This window comes from Cicer arietinum, chromosome 5 (assembly GCF_000331145.2).
Source record: "Cicer arietinum cultivar CDC Frontier isolate Library 1 chromosome 5, Cicar.CDCFrontier_v2.0, whole genome shotgun sequence".
Lineage (NCBI taxonomy): Eukaryota > Viridiplantae > Streptophyta > Magnoliopsida > Fabales > Fabaceae > Cicer > Cicer arietinum.
The window spans coordinates 50,236,328-50,245,553 of record NC_021164.2 but is presented as its reverse complement, the minus strand read 5'-3'; the positions used below and the strand labels follow the sequence as shown (position 1 = coordinate 50,245,553).

Genomic DNA, 9,226 nt, shown 5'->3' with positions numbered 1-9,226 from the left:
CGTGTTTTAGAATATTTAATTATAAAATTATAATTTTTATAATGATGTAATTAGTAATATTTATTATGATGTATTTGATTCTAAGTGTTGACTTTTGAGTATTCTAAATTTAAAACTTGACTTTTATGAACAATATATGTGTCTTGAGGAAATTGATGAGGATTTTATATTTTTTAATTTTAATAATATGAGAAAATTGATTATTTAATGCATGAATGAATAGTCCATTTTTAGAATGCTGAAAATTTTATAGTGAAATAAATTAAATTTATGTTGTTATTGTATTCTTGGTTATATGAGTTTTAATGGTTATCAATAACACGTAGTCAAATCGAATCTTATGGATTATTAAAATGAAAGTGGTGATTTTGAGATATTTGTTCACATGCATATTTGAGCTATAACTATGAACATCCATGAGAATATAAATTTGATGTCTTATGTGATTAAAAAGTTTAATATAAAATATTTTATCTTTATGGTTGCCTAAGTGACTGATGATTTGTGTTTTAAATATTGTTATCTTTGTGGTTGCCTAAGTGGCTGATGACTTGTGTTTTAAATATCATTATCTTGTAGTTGTCTAGGTGGCTGTTGATTTGTGTTTTAAATATTATTATCTTTATGGTTGCCTAAGTGACTGATGATTTCTGTTTTAAATATTGTTATCTTTGTGGTTGCTTAAGTGGATGATGATTTGTGTGATTATTTAAGTGAATGGTGACATGTACATTTTATGGTGGTTTAATTGTTCTCCATTGGTATGGGTAACTTCTGTGTGGACGCCTGTGTGGCTGGTTATATCCGGATCATATATATTTATGAGCATGCATAACTTGCATACATTTTATTGTTATTTTTATTTTGATATAATTATTTGTTATACGATTGCTACTTGATTTATTTAGATATATTTTATGATTTTTAATATCCCTTTGAGAACTATTAAAGAATCAATTTCTTTAAATCTTTTATTACGAAAAGATTTTATATTCATATTTTATGACTGTTAATTTATTATTTGGTTTAATTTTTGTTGTGGGATGAACTGACCCTTTACACCAACATTTAGGTACTAATGATCTCAAAAAGTTGCATGAATGATGTTTGATTGGTGCACACGCGAGGGAAAATGAGACTTTTACTTAAAAATAATGTTTTGTATTACTAAAAATTTTGTAGTACATTGTAAAATTATTTATTCGTCATCATTAACTTTTAATAGAAATATAGAAGTGAGATTTCATTCGCTACTAAATAATTGAATGTCATTAATTTCAGACAACCTTGTTTCTTTTGAATTTCACTTAAAGAGAATTTATTTTATTTTGAATCATAAATGAATATCCGATCTAACAATTAAAATATTAATTTTGCAAATGAATAAATAAATAATATTTTAGTAAATTACATTAAGTTCTTTTACGAGAAAAAATATATCAAGTTATTTTTTTACGCATCTTCAATTTATTACATGATGAACTACTCATAAGAAAAAAAATTAGTTATTTCTAAAAGAAAATAAATATTTTTAAGTAATATTCAAAAAAAAAATTTGGGGCGTTACACAAATTGATGTTGATATCATATTAAGATTAATTTTTCTGTTACAAAAAATCATTGAACCGGTAAATCATTTAACGATTAAACTTAAAGTTATAAATGAGTATATTAACTCAATTAATTTTCATAATATTTTGAAATTACTCATATTTTTATATTAAATGTCAAATAAATGCACAATAAATTTCTTAATTAAAATTATTTTATTGCTAGATAATATAATTACAAATTCTTAATTTATATGATAGATTGTGTTTTGGATACTCAATAGAATATCAATAGTTGGAGCAATGAAATTAAACATTTAGTATGAGTTATTAAGTAAAGAGTTTAATTATTATGTTTTATTACTACTTACTTTACATCATAATTATTTATGGTTTTAGAGATAATTTTGATAAAAGTAAAATATTTTTAGTGATTTGACAATTGTAATTGATGGTCGATGTAAAAACTTTTTATATTAAGAGTGTATATAAATCAAATTTTTACGTAAATCTTTCTAGAATAATGTGTTTATTTGTTTGAGTTTTTTTTTTTATAAAAAAAAGATAGTTAATTTTAATTTTTTTAAGGATTAATTTTAAAAATTGTGTAAAAAAGACAAAAATTGAAAATAAAATTATTTAAATAAAAAGTAAATTTGGGAGAAGAAAATTCTATATCAAAACATACTATCAACTCTATAATTTATATATTAATGTAGCTATTTTGTCTTCATAGGATTAATTAAAGTTAATCTTATTTGAAGGATATTAAGTGCTAAATATGAAATTTTTTTAACAAAAATTCGATTTCATCACAGTATATAAATTTAATCTATTCCACTAAATCTAACTCTATTGATTAAATAAAATATAATAAATTAAAAATAAAATATTTTAAATAAATAATAAATTTGAAATATATAAAGCTACACGAAAACATGATATTCTTTTAAGTATATATATGTCACCTCTTAATAATTTATGGATTCAATTGTAAAAATATTTTAAGATTTATCTTTTTGTTTTGACAAAAAAATATATTATAATATGATTTAAAGATAATTACATAATGAATATAAAAAAACGATAATCACATAATTTATTATAAATTAAGAGAATCTCTATTTTGTTTTTAAAGGCTGATTTTCATATTTTACATCTCTTCATTTAAATAATAGATTAAATATATCGATTTTTATTTTCGCCCGGTCAAAAATATATATTATTTTAGTTTTGTATTTTTATCCCTGGCTTAAAGACACGTGTCATCATCTCATTGCACCTCCAGAAGCTATTCTTTATTTAATTAACTAATATGAGTCAGAAAATTAATTAATTAACATTAACATAATCTAAAGAGTGGTGTGCGTGTGTGTGAGAGAGTGTGCACTCTGTTACACTGCATCATTTCCCCTCTTCTTCAGCATCGTTCTTGGCGTCTCAGCAAAATCGAATCTCAATCTGCACTTAACAACACTGTAATAGTTTCTTTCCCTTGTTTAATAATCACTTATCTATTATCTAATTCTTGTATTAGGTTTTTGTCTACGTTTTAGATTATACTCATATTAAGGAATTGTTTAGGTTTTTTTTTTATTGATTTGGAAAATTAAAGAAAACTGTGGAGGGGGAAATTGGAATTTTATTTTGTTATGGGAGGTTTAAACCCTAGGATTTTGGTGTAATTTTTTTTTTTGAAGGGGGAGGAGAGGTTTCCGTCAAATTCATATCAGGGGTTTTTTCCAAGTTTAATTTTTTTTATTAGTTTTAGAAACTAGATAATTAAATGGAACATTTTATTTTTGAAGTTTAAACCTTTAATTTTGTTGTATGGATTTTTAATTGAAAGGGAATGTTTAATTCTTTGGTATTTCTTTAATGTTTTTGATTTCTTAGGTTTTTATATGAGTATTTGACTGTTGGTGTTGATTGTGATGTTCTTGATGTTTATCTTGAATTTGTAATTTTTTTCCTTTGATTCGTGTGTTTTTTTTTTTTTAAATTGTTGCAGGCACTGTTTTGCTGCCAAAATTACAGCACTGCAAGAGGTACGGTGGCTAGGAATTATTTTCCTTGATAAATTTAACTTCATTGATTTTGTAATGAATGACCATTTGTGTGATTTCTGTTGAATATATGTCTCTCTTGATGATTTTCCAAACACACACAGCTTTACCTCTTTTCAACTTAGTATTATTGTTGTAATTACTTTTTTTGGTCTTTGATTAATATCAAACTGACTCATAGACTAACTCAAGGAGAAATAATTTTTCAAACTTCCTATTTAATTCACAAAACTCAAACTCCAAATTTTCCTTTATGGGGGAACCATGGTCTTTACCACTTGGTCGACTTATTGGTGTCGGTCATAATCGCTTTGGTTTACATATACATATACCGTACATATTAGTTATATCATATTTAATGTTGGAAAATGTTTGATGGACACTCACCCACCCAATATGCATCTTGAGAGAGAAAGAAATTAAAAAAATGATGTGATAGATGTGGTATGTTGGTGATGTGATAGGAAGAGAGAGATAGTGAGAAAATTAGTTGTTTAATGGGTGTTGGGAGATTTGGGGTGTACAAATATAAGTGCTCTTTAATGATTTATGTAAACATACCAAGTAATGATTGTGTTTGGAGCTTGTCTTTTTTGTTGGGGGAAATTAGGAGCTGCTCTTCATTTTCCTATGAGAGTGTAACCACTGCATGCCCTCATCATCACTATGTTGTTGAAAATATTCCGCGAATGTGCTCGCAAAATTATTCCACTAATGGGCTCGCAAGTAATATATAAGGGTAAATGAGTTTGATTGGGTAAGAAGAAAATGAGAAAAAAAGAAGAGAAGAAACATAATAGTATTTAAAAAAATGCTGTCATTCCCGGGGAAAATGGGATAGGTTAGGTGGTACCTAAGCCTTAAAAAAACCTCACCATAGCCGGATTCATGCAATGTGTTTTCTTGTTTAGCATTAGAATGTACTACCTTCTTTTTAGGAAAGTTTTGGATTGTACCCATATCCAGTATGTATATGGCTCATAAAATGGCATGCTCATGTATGACACCCAATGCACCCCATATCTTGCATTAACATCTCTCAATCAGCTGTGCACTTTGTATTGAAATACTGCATCAAGGTGTGTTTGATACACTGAGGCATAGTACATGCCGAAAACCAAGGCATGCCCTCTGATGGTCTGATTATATAATTTGAAATATAACTCTCTAGTTGCATGATATAGTAACATGCTAACAACTCTAAGTTCAATGTCATAGTAGAAGTAAGGAAGACTTCATAGCAGTATTTATGCAATAAGTCATGTTTTGTCTTTCTTGTATTGTGATATACTTTATCTCGAGTAGTCATGTTATTTGGGAAGCCACCATATTGTCTGGCAACAACACACTCGGATTATTTTGAGTGACAATGGTCAGGTATCTAGTACCGTTATAATAGTTTTATGCCGACATAAAACTCTGTCAAGTCTACCTAACATGGATCAGTTTAGATGCAATATTGTTGTCATAATTGTGTTGTTATCGCAGTATTTTGAACAGGTAGATTATTCACTGTCGAGGTGCAGACTTCATAGTTTTTCTTAAATTATTGAGAAAATATGATCCTATGATGCTGAGATTTAATATACCCATGTAGCTTTTAGACAGTTTTTTTACTTGTTTTTCTTTTTTCAAAGTAGCTTAAAGACATTTTCTTCTTATTGTAGACACATAGATAAACCAAGATGGAGCAACAAAACCAAAATACACCAGATGGTTCAGGAGACGTGCCTATAAAGCGCAAACGTGGTCGCCCACGGAAATATCCAAGGCCAGATTCAGAGGAGAGTTCATATATGGCACTTAGTCAAAGTAGAAAGCAAACTCCTGTTCGTGTTGAACAAGTTCCAGTACCTCCTGGTTTTCAAGCAGTTAATGGAAATCAACACCTTCAAAGGGGACAAGAAAGTGAATCAAATGATGCCATGGTGGGCCAGGTTGTTTCGGGTGTAATCGAGGCAGCATTTGATGCTGGATTTTTGCTCAGTGTTAGAGTTGGTAATTCTGATACTACTTTGAGGGGACTCGTATTTAAGCCTGGACGTTTTGTTCCTGTTTGCCCTGAGAATGATGTTGCTCCAGGTGTTCCAATGATCCAAAGAAATGAGGTTCCTTTTCCTTCAAAACCTACTCAGTTTCAAACTCCTCTCCCAAAGGAAAAGAATGGACAACCTGTGAGTGCTTGTAGAACAGAATCCCTTCCCATGAATGGGTCACCATCTGTCCCTCAGGTTCCCAGAGGAGCAGTTAGTACTAGTAACTTGGTTGCCTCTTCCAGAATGAACGTGAACGTTCCTCCTTTGGTGACTGGCCAAACCATTGATCAATTAGCCAGAGGTAACATGGGGCCTGTTTTGTTCCAACCTAACTTTTCAAACGAGATGCCAGTTTCTACTCCACCATTACAAGTCACTCCAGTTTCTCTAGTGAGTGGAGTGATTGTGGCCAAGGAAATTCCACTCGAAGGAAATCAAGCACTTACCTCTCCTGCTCTAACTAGCCAGAACTCATTGCCGAGTAGCGTGCAAAGTGAAAGTGTTCCTCTGCAATATCAATCTCCTTCTGATGCGCTGAATAAAATCGCTGAGAAATCATCAGCAGTGGCTAGCGTGCCATTGCAACTGGTTACTGAAAATGTTAAAATGATTGAAACTCCATCAGATGCTATGGATACTGAGACTGGAAACAGCATGCCGGGTGACAGTATAGCGGCCAAGGATCCCAGCACTATGCAACAGGAAGACAAAGTCCATGATGTGGATCAACCTGTCTTGATTAAACCTCTGCAAGCTGTGCAGTCTCATCTCGAGGAAAATTCTGATACAGCTCTCAAAGCTTCAGACTGCACTGGAACTGGCAAAATGACTGAGCTTTTGCAGGTAAGACAATGCTTTGATTTACTTTATATTTATCAGGCATGAAAAGAGGAAAGTGGTGATGGAAGAAACCAACCCTTTAGTTGCTTTTGGTTAGACTTTTCTGTGCTTAAATTGTGACAATCTATGTGTCAATTATAAACAAAAATATTTAAATTCACGCTAATTAAAATTATAGTTTACTACAACTAATTTTCTTAACACAATCAAAAAAATAATTCTATTCTCCAAATTTTCCTTCTTGAAAAATTGTTCCATAAAAATTAAAGGGTTGTTAAATAAAAATCTGTATTAATTGAAGGATATTTTGTGAATGACTTCATTAAATATGATGAAGTTAGTATAGATTTGCTTATATTGATGTGATGTAATGTGATAAGGCTTTGCAGAATAATCAAACAGAAAACCAGGAATCCAAAGCAGCAGAGCCAGAATCTGGAGACAAGTTGGATGGTATAAGAAGTTTCGGAACTGGACTTCAAGATAGTGGAATTGGAACTGGACTTCAAGATAGTGGAATTGGAACTGGACTTCAAGATAGTGGAATTGGAACTGGACATCAAGATGGAACTGTTCATTCAACAAACCCTTTTTGAGTATTGAATACTTAGTTTATAAATTTTTTTATTAGTGGCTATTGTGCCAGCAGGATTATCCATCACAAAATAATAGTTGAAGTTCCTGGCAAAAGTGAAATATTAGGATTTTCAAGATATAATCTTTAGGTTCGTAAATAAATTCAAACTTGCAACCCTTATTGGGTTTGTGAATTCAACCTTAAACTTGGATGTTAATTACTATTTTTCATCAAGCAATTGTTTTTCAAAACTTAATTATGTTTCGATTCTAAGTCATTTCATGAGGTGTGTGCTTTGTGGTTCAGCTGTGATATCTCTGGTTATATGGTTCTCAGATACACTGTTGCATGCATTACTTATCGGATTTTTGCTCTTAGACATCACTGTATATTTTGTTACCTGAGGTCCATGGGTTAGAGAATTACAAGTCTAAAATATTTGCATGCATTATAAGTCTAAAATATTTTAATATATGCGGCAAATTAAATTGATCTTATTTAATGTTAATTAAAATATAACCAGCATTTTGCTCTAGTGTAATTTATAAAGTTAGGCAGTGATATTTGTGGGGTTTAAATGTATCAACATTGACCTGCGAAAAGTTTCAATATTTATAAGTTTTAAATTTTATAAAAGTAAGTTGTTTTGTAGAAAAATGAATAAAATGGAATGGAAATAACTGAAGTTTGTAATGAGTTAATTTTACTCTAAAAAATATGATTAAAACAATATAAGTGATTGTTTGTATGCATTTTGTTTTGGTTTAAACATTCAATCACTATAGAATATTTTCTTCCAATAAAAAAATAGAATAATTATTTTGTAAGTATTGATTTGATGTATATATTTGTACACATTGATTTTTATATGATTATTATTTTTATTTTGTTTTATTTTTTTATCTTGAATGTATTATTATTTCTTTTTTGACTAATTATTTATTTTTATATCTTATATTTTATGTCTTATTTTCACTTAAATTTGAAGAACTAATTCTTAATTAGAGGTGTTATGTTATATGTTTCTTTCAAATATATTTTGATTGTATTCTTTTTGAAGACTATTTTTAATGAAGAAATTCAAAGTATTATTTTCTACGATTTATCTTTCATCTAATCCATAAGTCTAATATTTTAGAACGAGTGTTTTTGTTTTTATGAACAATTTTTATAGATAAATATTTTCTTTTGTATTGGAGGAATAGAATATATATCCAAACACTGATAAGTAAAAATATAAACAAATTATATATTACTTTAAAATTCTTTTTTTGTATTATTTAACATTTTTTATTTTTAAAATATCTTGTGTTGTTGTTGTTTTGTTTTTTTTGCAAAGACTTGCTAATTTAAATAAATTTGTTTGTTTCAATATTTTTTATTTATTTTAATTGAATCTTCATTGAATTAATGGATCATAAATTTTATTATTGATTTTTTAGATGAGATGGTTATATTTTTATATATTTTGTGGTAATTTATAATTGTTGTATTTTAATAATTAAAATATTGAGATGTATTTATATGCAATGAGTTAAAAAAAGTAATTGTGAATTAAATCATGATTATAATAAAAGTTATATTTTTTATCGTTGATTTTTCATAGTTATATAGACAAAAAAAAAGTAGTAGAATGATGAAATACAAAATGAATAAATTCTAAAAATGTCACATTATATTATTAGGATGCAATATAATTAATTTTATACCACACATAAAAATATGATGTGTCAACATAATAACTTGAGAATTTATTTTAATATATTATTAGAATATGACAAAAATAAATATTATTTTACATTATAAATATTAAATTTTATAAAAAAACTTAAAAAATCAAGATGCAATAATTGAAATAAATTACTGTAATTTATTTCACATAATTGTTCTCTCCTTCTTAAAATTTCATTTCTTACTCATATTGTTTACACTTGTGGAAATGAGAGTTTATAATAGATTTATTTGTTATAGTAGTTTTTTTTTTCAATAACCAAAATACTCTATTATAAAAAAATAATATTAAAATGCTCTGAGGTTGTATTCCGGGGGATGCACACGTTTTGAATATTTTTTTTCTTTTCATTTTAGTACCTAAATAATTAATTATTTAATAAATTAAAAATAATTAAAAAAACAAAGTATTATTAACAAAATAAA

The 9,226-nt window shown here is 28.1% G+C and overlaps 1 protein-coding gene across 2 annotated transcripts; it reads left to right on the top strand.

Annotated features, from left to right (window-relative positions):
• The first annotated feature begins 2,874 nt into the window (after nucleotides 1–2,874).
• On the top strand, nucleotides 2,875–7,325 carry LOC101507720 (uncharacterized). 2 transcript variants are annotated; one of them, XM_004499997.3, is made up of 4 exons: nucleotides 2,875–3,028; nucleotides 3,562–3,598; nucleotides 5,284–6,495; nucleotides 6,882–7,325. In XM_004499997.3, the coding sequence occupies exons 3-4, from the start codon at nucleotides 5,302–5,304 to the stop codon at nucleotides 7,086–7,088; spliced, it is 1,401 nt and encodes a 466-aa protein (XP_004500054.1). In that variant the 5' UTR covers nucleotides 2,875–3,028; nucleotides 3,562–3,598; nucleotides 5,284–5,301; the 3' UTR covers nucleotides 7,089–7,325. The 2 variants fall into 2 exon arrangements, with proteins under 2 accessions (XP_004500054.1, XP_004500053.1); XM_004499996.3 differs by having other exon boundaries at nucleotides 2,876–3,028; nucleotides 6,873–7,325.
• Nucleotides 7,326–9,226: the final 1,901 nt, after the last annotated feature.